General features: G+C 40.6%; 1 protein-coding gene across 10 annotated transcripts in view; it reads right to left on the bottom strand.

The window, feature by feature from the left end:
- CHEK1 (checkpoint kinase 1) overlaps window positions 1-11,344 on the bottom strand; it is a 102,717-nt gene extending 91,373 nt beyond the window's left edge. For 3 of the 10 annotated variants that reach the window (XM_065529187.2, XM_065529188.2, XM_005580081.5), the window contains exons 1-7: window positions 11,308-11,344; window positions 10,486-10,568; window positions 9,505-9,728; window positions 8,066-8,130; window positions 7,902-7,971; window positions 3,448-3,636; window positions 845-949 (exon numbers count right to left, since the gene is read on the bottom strand). In XM_065529187.2, the coding sequence (XP_065385259.1) occupies window positions 845-949; window positions 3,448-3,636; window positions 7,902-7,971; window positions 8,066-8,130; window positions 9,505-9,728; window positions 10,486-10,550 (718 nt within the window). In that variant the 5' untranslated portion in view covers window positions 10,551-10,568; window positions 11,308-11,344. Of the gene's footprint in view, window positions 1-844; window positions 950-3,447; window positions 3,637-7,901; window positions 7,972-8,065; window positions 8,131-9,504; window positions 9,729-10,485; window positions 10,569-10,678; window positions 10,983-11,307 lie in introns of those variants that run through there. The other 7 variants (XM_005580080.5, XM_074015548.1, XM_015435909.3 and 4 more) reach the window with 7 other exon arrangements.
- Between the last annotated feature and the right edge of the window lie 5,969 nt (window positions 11,345-17,313).

Raw genomic sequence — 17,313 nt, 5'->3', positions numbered from 1 at the left:
AGAAAAATCTCCAACAAAGTGATTAAAAGAGTATCATAAGGCATATCCACATGGCAGAATATCATCACAGCCTTTAAAACAACGACGTAGACCTACAATTATAGTCATGGAAGAATGTTCACTGCACATGAAAACCAAAAGCAGTTACAAAATATTAGTGTTATCTCATTTTGTATAAAAACACATATAAATAATATACATATATTCATTTTACATACTCATGGGCCACATGAATGATGTTTCAGTCAAGAATGGACCACATGTATAACAGACAGTCCCATTAGATTATAACACTGTATTTTTACTATACTTTTCCTATATTTAGATACACAAATACCATTATGTTACAATTCCTTACAGTACTCAATAGAGTAACATGCTATAGAGGTTTGCAGCCTGGGACCAATAGGCTATACCATATAGCTAGATTTATAGTAAGCTGTACTATCTAGATTTATGTAAGTATACTCTATGATGTTCACACAATGATGAACTCACCTAAGGAAACAACTGTTAGAGTGCATCCCTATAATTAAGCAACAAATGAGTTTATTTGTAACAAAGTATAGCACATGTGAAAACTTTTTTTTTTTTTAAGTAAAAAGCCACCTAAGAGCACAGATTCAACTTGCTCTGAATATACACTCCCCAAAATATTTTTAAAAATCTATGGCAGAGTTCTGGGATGAAAGAGTTATTTTTTCCTTAATTTTTACTTATAGTTACCAATTTATCTACAAGATTCATGAATTATTTCTAAGTTTAAAACAAAAAAATAAGAAAAAATTCAAATAGCACAAGACTTCAAGAAATCAGTACTCTTTCACTCAAGATAATCCGTTACCTAGAGGAGCAGAATCGATTTTTTTCCAAGGGTTGAGGTATGTTTTTTTTTCTTTCCAGTCAGAATATTCCTGACAGCTGTCACTGGGTTGGTCCCATGGCAATTCTAAAAACAAAGCAAGTCCCAGTTTTTTTTAATGTTCAGATTTCAAGGAAAAATGGTAATATAAATCCATGAAAAGTTTCCTTTGAATTAATTCAATATGGTTTTCAAACTAAGAATCCCAACCTGGCCACTGCACTCCAGCCTGGGTGACAGAGCAAGACTCTGTCTCCAAAAAAAAAAAAAAAAAAAGAGAATCCCAACTTAGAAACTTTAGAGGCACTTCAAAGATAGATGAATCAGAGCAGGCCTGGTAGCTCAGGCCTGTAATCACAGCACTTTGGGAGGCTGAGGCAGAAGGATTGCTTGAGCCCAGGAGTTTGAGACCAGCCTGGGAAACATAGTGAGACCCCATTTCTACAAAAAAATAAATAAAAGTAGCTGGACGTGGTGGTGTGCCTCTGTAGTCCTGGCTCCTGAGGAGGCTAAAGTGAGAGGATCACTTGAACTTGAGAGGTCAAGGCTGCAGTGAGCCAAGATCACACCACTGCACGGCAGCCTGAGTGACAGAGCAAGACTTTGTCTCAAAAAATAAAATAATAAAAAAAAACAGATGAATCACTTCTTGCCCTAGTCTTGTTTTCAAAAATGTTTACGTGATTCATAGGAGAGATAAGTGTTGTGAAATTTCGTAACTATGCATGCCTCATCTTAAAAAATCTTTGGGATTATAAATAAGTTACTATTTGCAATGTAATAAATATTTGTGTCCCCCTCAAAAGTCATGCTGAAATCCTAACTCACAATGCAATGGCATTTGGAGGTGGGGCCTTTGAGAGGTAATTAGGTCCTGGGGATGGGATCCCTCAAAAAAATGGTATTAGTGCTCTTATTAAGACCTTATTAGTGTCTAATAAGGGCTCGTGTGCCTGGCCAATATTATGCCTTCATAGGGCACTAATTACGTAATCCTAGCACTTTGGAAGGCCAAGGTAGGCAGATTACTTGAGCCCAGGAGTTCAAGACCAGCCTGGGTACCATGGCAAGACCGTCTCTAAAAAAAAAAAAAAAAAAACACAAAAAATAAGCCAGGCATGGTGGTACACGCCTGTAGTCCCAGATACTGAGGGGACTGAGGTAGGAGGATCGCTTGAGCCTGGGAGGTGAAGGCTGCAGGGAGCCTTGAATTGTGCCACTGCACTCCAGCCTGGGCAACAGAGTGAGACCCTGTCTCAAAAAAAAAAAAAAACACACAAAACAAAACAAAACAAAAAACAGACACAATGTCTCACAACATCTGGTCATTTTAAAAAAACAAAAAAACCAAAAACAGCACTTTGGGAGGCTGAGGTGGGTGGATCACTTGAGATCAGGAGTTTGAGACCAGCCTGGCCAACACGGTGAAACCCTGTCTCTAGTCAAATACAAAAATCAGCTGGGATTGATGATGCGTGCTGGTAATCCCAGTTACTCGGGAGGCTGGGACAGAACTGCTAGAATCTAGGAGGTAGAGGCTGCAGTGAGCTGAGATTGTACCACTGCACTCCAGCCTGGGTGACAGAGCAAGACTCTGGTCTTAAAAAAAAAAAAACCAACACAATAGGACCTGCTTCTGCTCTCTTGGCTGTCCACCATGAGAGAGCACAGGAATACAGCCATCTGCAAATCAGGAAGAGGGCCCTCGCTGAAACATGACCAGGTTGGCACTCCTAATATCATACTTTCAGCCTCCAGAACTGTGAGAAATAAATTTGTTGTTTATAAGCTATGCAGTCTATGATACTTTGTTACAGCAACCTAAACTGATCAAGAGACTATTAAAATACTACTCTAGAAGCTGGGTGCCATGGCTCATGCCTTTAATCCTAACAGTTTGGAGGCCAAGACAGAAGGTTTGCTTGAGACCAGGTGTTTAACACCAGCCTGGACAACATAGCAAGACCCCATCTCTACAATAGATTTTTAAAACTTAGCCAGATGTCTTGTGGCAAGCACCACTGGTCCTAGCTACTTGGAAGAATGAGGCCAGAGGATTGCTTGAGCCTAGAAGTCTGAGGCTGCAGTGAGCTATAATAGCTCACTATACTCCAGTTTGGACAGCAGAATGAGACCCTGTCTCTTAAAAAGAAAACAAAAACTTGGCCGGGCGCGGTGGCTCAAGCCTGTAATCCCAGCACTTTGGGAGGCCGAGACGGGCGGATCACAAGGTTATCGAGACCATCCTGGCTAACACGGCGAAACCCCGTCTCTACTAAAAACACAAAAAATTAGCCGGGCGAGGTGGCGGCGCCTGTGGTCCCAGCTACTCAGGAGGCTGAGGCAGGAGAATGGCGGGAACCCGGGAGGCGGAGCTTGCAGTGAGCTGAGATCTGGCCACTGCACTCCAGCCTGGGCGACAGAGCGAGACTCCGTCTCCAAAAAAAAAAAAAAAAAAGAAAACAAACAAAAAAAAGAAAACAAAAACTATTATATAAATATGAATTCCTTGGTTTATTTCATTTATTTCAGTATAACTAATCCAACTTTTTATAGGAATTTTACCATGATTAAAGAGCTCTTACCTCCAGCGAGCATTGCAGTAAGTACTATTCCACAAGACCAAACATCAACCGGTTCTGCATGAAATTCTCTTCTCTTCAGAAGTTCTGGAGCAACATATGGTAAAGTACCACACATCTTGTTCAACAAACGCTCACGATTATTATACCGAAATACTGTTGCCAAGCCAAAGTCTGAGATTTTAAGGTTATCTAAACCAAAAGAAAAAAAGACGGCACTGAATAAAAATGTTTTGCAAACAGATATACTTACAGGAATTAAGTTTTATTGAAAAAAAAAAAATCACTAGTGTTACTTAAGGTTTGTAGAACTTCTCTTAAAATAAGCAAAATAGACCAAATTTAAAAAAGTATACATCATCATCTATGCTAAAAGTAGAAAAAGGCCTCATCTCTTCTATTAACTTAAAAGAAGTATAACCAACATGCAAAGCAGTCTGGACCAGATTAAAGCAAGAGGTTGGAGTCAGAAGGTGCTGCCCTTCTGGAAAAGAGCACTCTAAACCTGAGCTGAAAGCAAAGCAAGGCCCTTCATCAGGTAGGGTGGAAGGCAGGAAGGAAACATCAGTAATACGTTAGGTACAACTTTCTCAGCAGCAAGCAAACCCAGTTGGCAGAAGAAAATATGTGAAGACAAACCAAAATTTAACAAATCACAATAATTTTTTTCTTTTTCAAAGTAGGGAGTCTGAGAAAAAGAGGAAAAATTCTGTACAAAAAAAAATTCAGAAGACCAAACATACACCCTAACTTCCCATCTTCAACACACAAAAACTGCAGGCAGGACTTAACTTATATTTAGTGAAGATCTACTATAACTTAGTGACAGACACTATGCCAGCCAATGCAGGTAGCAGATAAATCAGTGAAGACTGACAATAGAAAACTGTTATGAAGGTTATAAAAATATAGAGCACTACAAGATCTTAGAGAAAAGGAATCTAACCCGGTCTTAAGAGTTAGAAAAGGCCTTCTATTATCCGAGGGCAATCTGGCAAAACATACTAAAATGTGAAACATTCACTCTTTGAACTAGCAATTCCCACTTCTATATCCATAGAAATAATCTCGTAAATTCACAAACATAAAAATATCCATAGCAATATTATTTGTAAATAAATGTCCATCAATAAATGATTAAATCTTACAGTATGTTTGCACAATGGAAAATGTGGAGGTAGGTTTTGAAAAAAATCAACAAGGTATATCTATACATACTGACATGAAATCGTGCGTAAGTGGGACAAAAAGGCTAACGGCATAAAAAATATTATAGCATGACCCAATTTTTATACTGGCCCTTTACACAAATTGATAAAAGTCATCACTGTCCTATTTTATTTTTTAAGTTAGAAGCAACTTAAATGTCTCAAAATAGGGGACTGATTCTTTAAAAATCAAGTACATTCACACAATATGTAAACCAATGAAATGTTTACCTCTATCTGACTGAGGAGGTAGCTACTGTGACTATCCTTTTTTTTTTTTTTTTTTTGTTGAGAAAGGGTCTCACTCTGCTGTTCAGACTAGAGTGTAGCGGCGTGATCACGGCTTACTGCAGCCTTGCCCTCCTAGGTTGAAGCGATCAATCCTCCTGCTACAGCCTCCCCAGTAGCTAGGACTCCAGGTGTACACCACCATGCCTAATTTTTTTTTTTTTTTTTTTGAGACGGAGTCTAGCTCTGTTGCCCAGGCTGGAGTGCAGTGGCCGGATCTCAGCTCACTGCAAGCCCCGCCTCCCGGGTTCACGCCATTCTCCTGCCTCAGCCTCCCGAGTAGCTGGGAGTACAGGCGCCCGCCACCTCGCTCGGCTAATTTTTTTTGTATTTTAGTAGAGACGGGGTTTCACCGTGTTAGCCAGGATGGTCTCGATCTCCTGAACTCGTGATCCGCCCGTCTCGGCCTCCCAAAGTGCTGGGATTACAGGCTTGAGCCACCGCGCCCGGCCATGCCTAATTTTTAAAAACATTTTTCATAAAGACAGGGTCTACGTTGTCCAGGCTGGTCTCAAACTCCTAGGATCAAGTAATCTTCCCACGCCAGCCTCCCAAAGTGTTGGGATTACCGGCATGAGCAACTGCATCCAGTTATCTTTTTAATAGCTAAATATGACACTATCTGGACAAACCACCAAGATTGAGTTCCAAATTACTTATAAGTAGTAATCACTTAAAATACTAATGGATAACTAAAATATTCTTTTGACTTCATTTTGTTATGTCTGCAACATAATACTGAGCTATGTTACAGAATTGCACATAATAAATTTAGCTCTTAGAAAAAGAAAGGAAGAATATATTTGTGATGAAATAAACAGGAGGGCGTTAAATACTGGTAACATTTTATTTCTTTTTTAAAAAGACTCCTAAATATTAAATAGAAACAAAGACTTATATCTTGTATACTAATACAAGATATAAGGAATAACAATGTAATAAACACCCACTCACTTTAGAAAACAATGTTCTATTTCCTTTGAAATCTGTAAATACTTTCTTACATACATTCCCTCCCTTACCTTCTTAGAGATAACCACTATTCTGAATTTGGTTTTATTACAACACCCTTGCTTTTCTGCGTGTTTTTTTCCTCCATGGTTACATCCTCAAACAATAGGCCGGGCGCGGTGGCTCACGCCTGTAATCCCAGCACTTTGGGAGGCCGAGGCGGGCGGATCACGAGGTCAGGAGATCGAGACCATCCTGGCTAACACGGTGAAACCCTGTCTCTACTAAAAATACAAAAAATTAGCCGAGTGTGGTGGCGGGCACCTGTAGTCCCAGCTACCCGGGAGGCTGAGGCGGGAGAAGGGCGTGAACCCGGGAGGCGGAGCTTGCAGTGAGCCGAGACTGCGCCACTGCACTCCAGCCTGGGCGACAGAGCGAGACTCCATCTCCAAAAAAACAAAACAAAACATCCTCCAACAATATACTAGGTTTTACATATTTTTGAACTGTGTATAAATAGAATCAGACCATATGAATTCTTTTGCAACTGTCTCTTTTTGCTCTACATCATTATATACCTGAAATTCATCATGTCACTGCTTGTAGATATAAGGCATCCATTTCATAATTTATTGTTGATAGGCATTTGGGTTATTTAGTTTTCTGCTATATTAAAAACATTGCCACTGTGAGCATCCTTATATACAAATAATGTTGTCTTTTTAAACCAGGTGGATTGATACATATCTATTAACATTTCATTATAATATTATACATAAGAATTTTTGTGTATCTGAATTTTTTAAGTTTTAAATAAAGATTTTTATGTTATAGAAACTCAAAGGGGTAAAAAGTAAAATCCATATGCAGGTAAGAAAATAGCATGTATAGGTTGGGTGCGGTGGCTCACACCTATAATCCCAGAACTCTGGGAGGCCAAGGGAGGCGGATCACTTGAGGCCAGGAGCTCGAGACCAGCGTGGCCAACATGACAAAACCCCGTCTCTACTAAAAATATAAAAATTAGCCAGGTGTGGTGGCTCAGGCTTGTAATCCCAGCTACTCAGGGGCCTAAGTCATGAGAATCACCTGAACCGGGGAGGCAGCGGTTACAGTGAGCCGAGATCATGTCTCTGCACTCCAGCCTGGGCAACAGAGCAAGACTCTGTTTCAAAAAAAGAAAGCCAACCATTTGTTAAGCACTATTCTAATACTAAGAATAAAACATCAAACCAGACAAAAACTGCCTCATACAGCTGATATTTCTTTTTGATTCTGACCCTATAAGCTAAAGCTTTCGCTATCCATCCTTCTCAATTTGATGACATCCAGAAAATATAACTAAATTTCTTATCTATTTATCCAAGTCATACATAAAAGAAGAGTGAACAGGACAAGACTAAGGTCCAGGGTATTCTACAGGAACTTCCCTTTAATAATGCATTAAAGAATTATTTTAAACTATTCTTGGCCAGGCATGGTGGCTCATGTCTATAATCCCAACACTTTGGGAGGCTAAGGCCAGTAAACTGCTTGAGTCCAGGAGTTCAAGACCAGCCTGAGCAACACAAGGAAACTCCATCTCTACAAAAAATTAAACATTAGTCAGGCATGGTGACACATGCCTGTAGCTGGTCCTAGCTACTCGGGAAGCTGAGGTGGTAGGATCGCTTGAGCCTAGGAGGTCAAGGCTGCAGTAAGCCCTGATAATACAGTGTACTCCAGACTGGGCGACAGAGTGAGATCCTGTAACCAAAAAAAAAAAAAAAAAAAAAAAAAATTATTCTTATACATAGAGTGAGCTAGGCTTGCACCTAGGTCAGGTTTCTCTACCTGATCCGCAATTGTATTGCATAATGAGACTTGTGATTTCCAAATATACTAAGTCTCCAAAATTTCCTTGATTTTTCAGATTTTGTCTGGAAATTCCAGTAATGCAAAAGACTTGATTTTGCCTTGTATGGCTATGTTAAAATAACTTAGGTACCAGTGATAAAATGCTAAACTTACCCCTTTCATCCAACAGAAGATTTTCTGGTTTAATATCCCTGTGAGTTATTCCAATACCATGCAGATAAACCTAAGAGGGATGCAGAGGGAAACACACTAGAATTTGGTAATGTAATGTATTCATACTAATTTTAAATAAAAGGGACATGGACAACTATACCTACCACTCCTGCCATGAGTTGATGGAAGAACCTCTGAGCATCTTGTTCAGGCATGCCTATGTCTGGCTCTAAAACAAGTATGAAAGTAAGTTTATTGACTAAATATAATCAGGTAGCAACCACATAGCTTCTTAATTTGAAGCCTAGACATTTACAAATGTACTTAGGCAAAGAGAAGCAAATGCCAACAAAAGAATCAGGAGTCCACTAACACATAGAGGGCTTAACTCACATTTACCTCTGTTAGATGGCAAAAGTAGTATTACAGAAAAATTATAAAGAGAAAAACCCATATCCAAATCAAGAATGTAAGCCATGCCTTGAAAGCCCCTGCTTCCTCTTATACTAACCCTGATTCAGTAACCTTCAAATTCTCCCCTATTTCTTCTAAATGCTATGCTAATTATTTTTCTCATTCCTGAAATACAATGCCAAAGGGGAAGTCTGGGCAAATCTAAGCCAATTTCACTAAATATTTTAGAGATTATACTTCTTTCATTATTTAACTTTTTTTTAGAGATAGGGTCTTGCTCTTTCACCCAGGCTGGAGTACCCTGGCGTGAGATCATAACTCACTGTAACCTGGAACTCTTGAGCTCAAGCAATTCTCCTGCCTCCTGAGTAGCTAGGATTACAGGCATGTACCACCACACCTAGCTCAGATTTAAACTTCATATAGTCTCACAGTACAAAACCACGAATGCCTGTGAGGTCCTTCATGAAACACAGTTTCATTATGAAAATTCTTTTATCAGTTATCTTTTTATATTTTGATCTCTCTCATTAACTCCATTTCTTTTACCCTCAACTCTCTCCTGAGTCACACTGGAGATCCTAGTACCTCTTTATCAGTTTTTAACTGTTAATACAATAGCTTTAAATTATAAATTTACATCCAGATTTATTTTATGTACTTCTCAGTGTTCTGAAATATCGGTCCTTTGATTCTACATAGAATGTTTAAGTATTAATAGCAAACACAGAATTTACTTAATATACAAAAAGCAATCCTAGAAAATTCTCAATTATTTCATGTGAACCAAGAGGAAACAGCATGCTATTTTAGATCTGTAAATGTATACAATGATTTCATATAACTAGAATGTCTACAAAGAAAAAATTGTGTAGGCAATACATTGCATTTAGGATACACTGCATTTATGATGTATCATAAAACTACATTTTGTCACTCTTAAATTCTGTAAGACACCAATCTTAAACCAAAATCACTTATATAACTTGGGAAAGAAGTTTTCTTTCATTGACTCTATATATGCTTTTATGTATTAATACCAGTAGGAAAAATTTTTTAAAGATAATTTATTCCAATTTCACTGTTGCATGAGCAATTTTGAAAGGACAACGACCAAATAGCATGCCCAAGATTTAAAAAACAAATTTAAAAATTTGTTTAAAATAATTATCTTAAATTTCTTCCATACCTATTCTGTCAAAAAGCTCTCCTCCACTACAGTACTCCAGAAATAAATATTGGATATTGCCTTCTCTCCTGTGACCATAGAATTTTACTACATTTTCATGATTTAGCATTTTATTGATACAGATCTCTTTCTTAATATTTTCTGGACAGTCTACGGCACGCTTCATATCTACAATCTTCACTGCGACTGCTTCTTCAGTTACTCTATTCACAGCAAGTTGAACTCTAAAAAGGAAAAAAGTTTTAACATTATAGAATTCCATTTCTTCTAAAACTTCCAAAGATTAAACATGACGCATCCAAAACTATTTTACCTTTATTACTTTTTCCACAAAGGAGAAACCAAGGAAGTGGTTTCTGCTATGTTCTCAACAGACACTACTCCTTTCTAAAATGTGAAATACAATAGCTAACCCTCCAAACACGTCATTATGCTGTCACACAAGTCATTTAATAAACGCTTCATAAAATAGACTGAGGTAATTCTAAGCCACATCACATATATACATGTTCTACTCACATACTTTTAAGAGCATTAATCCCATATTATATGTGCTTGTGTAACTGTCCTAAGCTCCTATGGGGTAGATACTATTATTGCCACCCTGAAGGTGGTGAAGGAGAGGTACACAATGACATTAGGAAGCTTGCCTAAGATCACAAAACAATGACCAGTATGTGACAGAGCAAGGATCTGAAACCAGGCAATCTCCAGAGTCTGCTCATTAATCACGATGCTTAAACTCTGAGAAGCAATGTGTGGGCACGAAAACAGTAACTTCGTGTCCCTTCCAGCTCTTTACAAAGAAAACTTTTTTTTTTTAAGGGAAGGAAAAAATATTAATCCTAGCAAAAAGACTGTGTAACTTCAGTTGCCAAAAATCTTGGATCTCAAACATCTACTCTCTAAATCACCAGAGTATGAGACTCCAAAACAATGAATATGCACTCAGAAGACAAAGGCAAGGTTAAAAGAACTCACTCTCCATAGGCACCTTCTCCCAGGGTTTGCACCAAGTCCCAGTCTTCCACAAAGGGCACTGCCATGACTCCACCGGAGCTCGGCTGTAAAAGGCAGGAATCCAGAAAAGATGGAAAGTGAGTGTAAGATCACCTGTGAAGCCACTGCGACCCGCCTCTCCCCAGGATTCCCCACGAAAAATAACAGCTCTTGCCTTCCCCTTATATCTCATCTACATTTATCCAAGTCTTTCAACCACGAAGAACTATTCTAAACTTGGCCATTTTGTCGTGTAAATCACAATCGCCATTCCCACGCACACCGAAGGTTGAAATTCTGCCCTCCTCAGGCCTCAGAGGAAATTAATCGTTGTGGTGAAGAGGTGAGAGACAAATGCTTTCCGGTGAACGACTGGGGAAGGAGGAGGGACAGGTGGGGGTCTGGGGAAGAAAGAAAGGGGATAGAGGGAGCGGAACCGGGCAGAAGACGCCTGCGGCAGCGCCTCCTCCCAATTGCTCAGTTCCAATTCCCATCCCCATCCACACCCCCACCCGTCCCAGAGGCCGGGGCGGGGCCAAACTGCCCCGAGAGGCGGAAGGAAGGGCTGGGACCCTTCCTTGGGGTTCTTAGCTAGCAGTGTGTTAGTCCCTCCTGCCCCCTCTCTACAACGGGAATCTCCTGCTACCATTCCTCCACCCTCCGAAACCGCCCCTCCGCAGGAGTCTCTCCAATCCCCTGCGCTAGTCAATGCTAACTTTCTCCCACCGTGCCCTCCCTCGCTAATCTAGACCCCGAACTCCTTCTTTAGAAGCCTTTCCTACTCTACCGGCCGCCCCTGCTCACCGGACTGTCCTTTGCCCACCACTGCAGGAATCCAAATGCAGCGCTTTTCCCGCCAAAACTTGCTGGCGTCACGCTGCCGCAAACTCGCGCACCCGTGCCGTAAAGCAAGACAGCGCGCGTTCCCGGGTCTTGCCTCTCTGAATGTCGGCGGCTCCAAAAGACTGACGCCGAGAGGTTGCCGCTCCCGCCCAGTTGCTTTACAGTCGGGGAGAGATTCTGGCTGAATAGGTTTAAGGACGGCGGACCGCATCGGTGCGAATTGAGCTCTGGGCCCAAATATGAAGTGGCATCCGGCGTGAGGCTCGGCTGGGCGGTGCTCGAGCGCCTCTGGGTGAAGCCCAGGCCTCCATGCCGCGGGGTCGCGCGACTGTCCGCGCTGCGCTTCCAGGCGGGTCTGCGGGCTTAGCTCCTGGCCACTCTGGGCCTGAAAAGCTGCACTACCACCTGCGGGAGGCCACCGGACAGGACTGTGAGGATCACAGTCAGTGCTGCAGAGTGCTTTGTGAACTTCAGAGTGCTGTACCCGTGGTGCTGGAGCCGAGAAACTAGCAGCAGCAGCTGAGAGCTGACTGTGAAGAAATGAGAGGAACTCGGTGTTGGGAGCGAGAGGCATCGAAAGGACTGGCCACGCAGTCAAGTGTGTGTGGCGGGGGAAACTTCCCGGAGAAAGAAAGCAGTTTATTTTGGAGCTTGAAGTCGGGATAACCAGTTTTGCCTTTTTTCTGTGAACCAGCTCCAAAGCAATGCTTTAGTTCAGCCCAATCTTTTTGCAGGAAGACCATCTGCTTACCTTAGTTCTACAAAAGTTTTCATTTTTAATGTGCAAAAAACAGGCGGGGAGAGCCAAAATAAATTTTACAATGCAAATTTAAAAGCCGCGAACGTCATTTAAATAGAAAAGTAAATCTGAGGAAAGAGACTCGAGAACAAAATAGGAAAAATTGAAATAAGTATTCTCTGACAGTAAACTAGACTGGAACTCAAGGATAGGCAGGATCATCTCCATTACATTCTCCAGCACTGGCCGGGCGCAGTGGCTCCTGCCTATAATTCCAGCACTTTGGGAAGGCGAGGCAGGAGAATGGCTTGAGGCCAGGAGTTCAGGACCAGCCTGGGGAACATAGGGAGACCCCATCTCTACAAATAAATTTTAGGAATTAGTTGGGCTTGGTGGTGTGTCCCTGTAGCCCTAGCTACTTGGGAGGCCTAGGCAGAGCAATCGTTTGAGTCCAGGAGTTAGAGGTTAGTGAGCTATGATAGCACTACTGCACTCCAGCCTGGGCAACAGCATAATTCCGTATATATATATATTTTTTCTTAGTCCTTAAGACTGGGCCGCATATAAACACTAAGCATAACTAGCTATTATGATAATAGTAACAAAGTAAAACAAGTATAAAATGTTACTCAAGGCTGGGCCCAGTGGCTCATGCCTATAATCCCAACACTTTGGGAAGCTGAGGCGGGTGGATCACCTGAGGTCAGCAGTTCAAAACCAGTCTGACCAACATGATGAAACCCCCATCTCTACTAAAAATACAAAAATTAGCCGGGCGTGATGGCGAATGCCTATAATCCCAGCTACCCAGGAGGCTGAGGCTGCAGTGAGCCGAGACTGCGCCACTGCACCCCAGCCTGGGCGACAGAGCAAGACTCCCTCTAAACAAACAACCAACAACAAAAACACACATTTCTTTTAAAGAAGCAAAATCAGGAAAAAATCAAGGAAAAAGCTCTCAAAATGCTTATGTGTATAGTTTTGAATCATGACATCACAGATTAGGCTTTATGTAATCTTTTTACAGTTTGTTGTTTTTGGAGACAGGGTGTGTTGCTCTGTCACCCAGTCTGGAGTGCAACTGGGCAGTCTTAGCTCACTGCAGCCTGGAACTCCTGGGCTCAAGTGATCCTCCTACCTCAGCATCCCAAGTCGCTGGGATTACAAAAGTGAGCCACAGGGCCTGGTATAAAAATAAAAGCAAGTTTTTAGATCATTTATCCCATTTTCTCTTGTTTCCTCACTGTGTGCTGAAAACAAAGAGTATGAAGAAGAGGAAGACCTGCAAATTTCCTGTGTGTCTGATGGGAGTCTTTTTAGCCTGAAAAAAAAAAGATATACAGACTCCAGCAGAATACCAGTGAAAGACAGAATACATGGAAATAGCCTCTATTCTCTTCTGAAAGCTTACTAAAATATTTTAATAGTAAAGGATACCAATATTTAAAAGAACCCATAAGAACAGAGTATGAGTCACATTTTGGAAAGTAGAAAGCCTTTAGATGAAAGGTAATGAAGATCAATCCCAAAGCTAGCAATGGAAAGCAGAATTAACATCACAGATCTCTCAAAAAGCTCAAGTTGAACTGGTGACACCAGGTAACTGAAGATGGAGGTAAAAATGGGGCTAAAAGGGGTAGGTTTAAAGGCTACATAAAAAGCAAATAGATCACTGTATCCCTTCCCTTTCTGTGTAACCAAGGAACTGTCCCTCCCCAAAGCTCGTATAAGATTTAAGTGGGTAAATGCGTAGTATGTGAACTGAAGACCATCAGGCACAGTTAAAAGCTTGGGCACCTTACTGAAAACGGAGGGTTTAAGTTTTATCCACTGAAGGTTGAGCCTGTTAAAACTTCTTTCCCTACTCTACTCCCAGAAAGCTGACTGCCTGGCTTACATCCTTGAGTAAGAGAATGTGCAAGCCTTCTCAAGGGAATCTTACCTATGTAAAAGATAAACATCTAAAATATCAGTATCATGGATTTCCCAGTGTAACAGCCCAGCCAGATCACAGTAGACTGAAACCCACATTATTAATCCCCATCAACCCCTACAAACAGACTTTTCAATCAGCTTTTTTGGGGCCCAATTTTTTTTTTTTTTTTTTTTTTTTGAGACAGAGTCTTGCTATCTCCCAGGTTGGAGTGCAGTGGCATGATGTCTGCTCACTGCAACCTCTGCCTCCTGGGTTCAAGCAATTCTCATGCCCGGTAGCTGGGATTACAGGTGTGTACCCCATACCCAGTTAATTTTTGTATTTTTAGTATAGACAGGGTTTTGCCACGTTGCCAGGCTGGTCCCGAACTCCTGGCCTTAAGTGATCTGCCTGCCTCGGCCTCCCAAAGTGCTGGGATTACAGGTGTGATCCACTGTACCCAGCCTAGGGTCCCACTCTTAAAGAGGAGCAGACTAGCAAGAATTTGAGAAAGTCTTTAATATGAAAGACATCAAAACAAAGGAATAGGCAAACAATGACAAAAAACCCAACCCCTCTGGGCATTAAAAATATAGAAGAAAAAAACGAAAAAAGGAAGCTATTTTAAATAGATAGATTAGAAAATAAAGTTGAGGAAATCTCTGAGAAGGAAGAAGAGTAAATAGAAGAGTAAAATATAAGACTATTAGGAGATAAATTCAGGAAGTCCACCATCCAAATAACTATTTTCCAGAAAGAAAAAGAAGGTTGGGATTTCCATCCTCTTTCCTCTCTTAATATCTTGCATATATAACGCAAGAATATTTTCCAGAACTGAGGAACTTGACTTTCCATACATAAAATTCCAAACTGCTCAGCACAATACGTGACCCACTCAAGACACAACATTGGGAAAATTTCAAAGTATTATAAAGAGAAGATCCTAAGAGGTCTGGGTTGAAGGTGAGAAGGAATAGATACATTAAAAAAAAAAAAAATTGGAACAGCATTACATTTCTCAACATATGAAAGATAGGTCAGTGCCTTCCTAGTCCTAAGGAAAAATCATTCCTGGAATTCTGTACCCAGCCAACCTATCAATGGAATATGACAAGAGACACGAAAAGTTCTCAAGAAATTTCTCTCTCACACACATTTTCTCAGGAAGGCACTTAAAGGTGATAAATCAAGAAAGAAGTCAGGAGATTAACACACAATGTGACAATGAAAAGACAGATCAACCCAAGAGGTGTGCAGCAAACCTTGAGAGTAAACCAATCCAAACGGAACATAAAGAAGAATTTCAGCCGGGTGCGGTGGCTCACGCAGCACTTTGGGAGGCTGAGGCGGGCAGATCATGGGGTCAGGAGTCCAAGACCAGCCTGACCAACATCATGAAACCCCGTCTCTACTAAAAATACAAAAATTAGCCAGGAGTGGTGACGCACACCTGTAATCCCAGCTGCTCAGGAGGCTGAGGCAGGAGAATTGCTTGAACCAGGGAGGCGGAGGCCGCAGTGAGCCAAGATCACGCCACTGCATCCAGTCTGGGAGACAGGGAACGAGACTCTATCTCAAAAAAAAAAAAAAAAAAAAAAAAAAAGAACTGTAATAGATAGCACAAATATGTCTGTTCATAGAAGTAATGGGATGGTGAAAAAGCTAATTCTACAGTTTCCTTATCACAGATTCTACACATGATGCCTAAAATTGAAATACCAAACATAGAAAAATAAAGCAATTATTTATGGTATTGAAAGTAAGTAATGTGAGAATCAGAGTTTAAAGTGGTTGCCACTAGGGAGTAGAAAATAGCATTACTGCCTTTTAGAATTGAGTTTTTGTTCTGTTTTTTTAAGACAGGGTCTCACTCTCTCTCCCAGGCTGGAGTGCATGTGATCTTGGCTCACTGCAACCTCCACCTCCCAGGCTCAAGGAATCTTCCCACCTCAGCCTTCCACGTAGCAGGGACTACAGGCACGTGCCACCATACCCAGCTAGTTTTTGTATTTTTTGTAGAGATGGGATTTTGCCATGTTGCCCAGGCTGGTCTTGAATTCCTAGGCTCAAGTGATCTGCATACTTCAGACTCCCAAAGTGCTGGGATTACAGGCATGAACCATTGCACCTGGCCTAGATTTGAGTTTTTTATACTAAGTGCACAATAACAGTGAAAATGAAAAGTACACTTTTAAAAAAGATAGCTTCATGTAGCCTAGAAAGTAAAATTAAGATCCTCAGAGCAACAACTATAGAGACAAGTTAAAAGGTTATCCTATTTATAGTATAAAGGAAGATCATTAATAATTTCTAACTGGTATTAATCATATTGATAAATAATTCAGAATAACCTCTTCCACTAAAGATGAATTCTTTATATAAATCAAGTAATGTATTTACATATAGTAAATCAAATCTTAAGTCTAAAACCTCACCCACAGTTGAAGAACATGGTATATGAATTAGTTTGGAAGGCTAAGTGCCCTGGCTATACAAATATACAACAGCGTATCCTTTAGGAGCACCACTATGACTAATCTAAAAGTTACACAATTCCTCCTGTTTCCTTAAATGGGTAACACTAAACAGTTAGCTTTTATTTTATTAATGACTTAGGGTTCATATACATCAGTGATATATGTCATAGGCTCTTTGTCCTGACATTAAGTGTCCTCAAGGACCACTGTGCTTTCCAGTTAAGTTATTTTGTTTTTTAGACAGGATTTCACTAGTGCCCAGACTGGAGTACAGTGGCACAATCACAGTTTACTGTAGCCTCAACCTCCCAGGCCCAAGTGATCCTCCAGTCTCATCTTCCCAAGTAGCTGGGACTACAGGTGTATACCACCATACCTGACTAATTTTTATTTTTCATAGAAACAATCTCCTTGTGTTGCCCAGGCTTAAAACTTTTTAAGAAGTGTCTCCTCTCTTTTCTTGCAGGCAGGCTGGCACTGCTCTCTAGGGACCTGTTACTAGCAATGCTTCCCTTTTTAATTTGTATCTTATTTGGAAAGAGCTTCAAAATTAGGTAATTAAACTTGTTAGCAATATACAATAGCAACAAATACGCTAAGACTAAGGGAAAAAGAAACTCACCTTTGAATAACCACAAGAGTTTTGAGTAAAGGGTCATTCCTGTGTCATGAATAAGTGAGAGTGCTGAAAAGTTCAATTTCAAATTGATACGTATGATTATATTTAAGCTGATTTCAAAAACACCTACTGACCATCAAGCTCTATATGTAACGCTGGAGGAGTTTTTCCTCTCCATTGATAAACCAATAATTTCACTGTTTGTCTTGAGTCTTCA

This window comes from Macaca fascicularis, chromosome 14 (assembly GCF_037993035.2).
Source record: "Macaca fascicularis isolate 582-1 chromosome 14, T2T-MFA8v1.1".
In the NCBI taxonomy this organism is placed as follows: Eukaryota; Metazoa; Chordata; class Mammalia; order Primates; family Cercopithecidae; genus Macaca; species Macaca fascicularis.
This window is presented reverse-complemented; position numbering and strand designations above follow the sequence as displayed.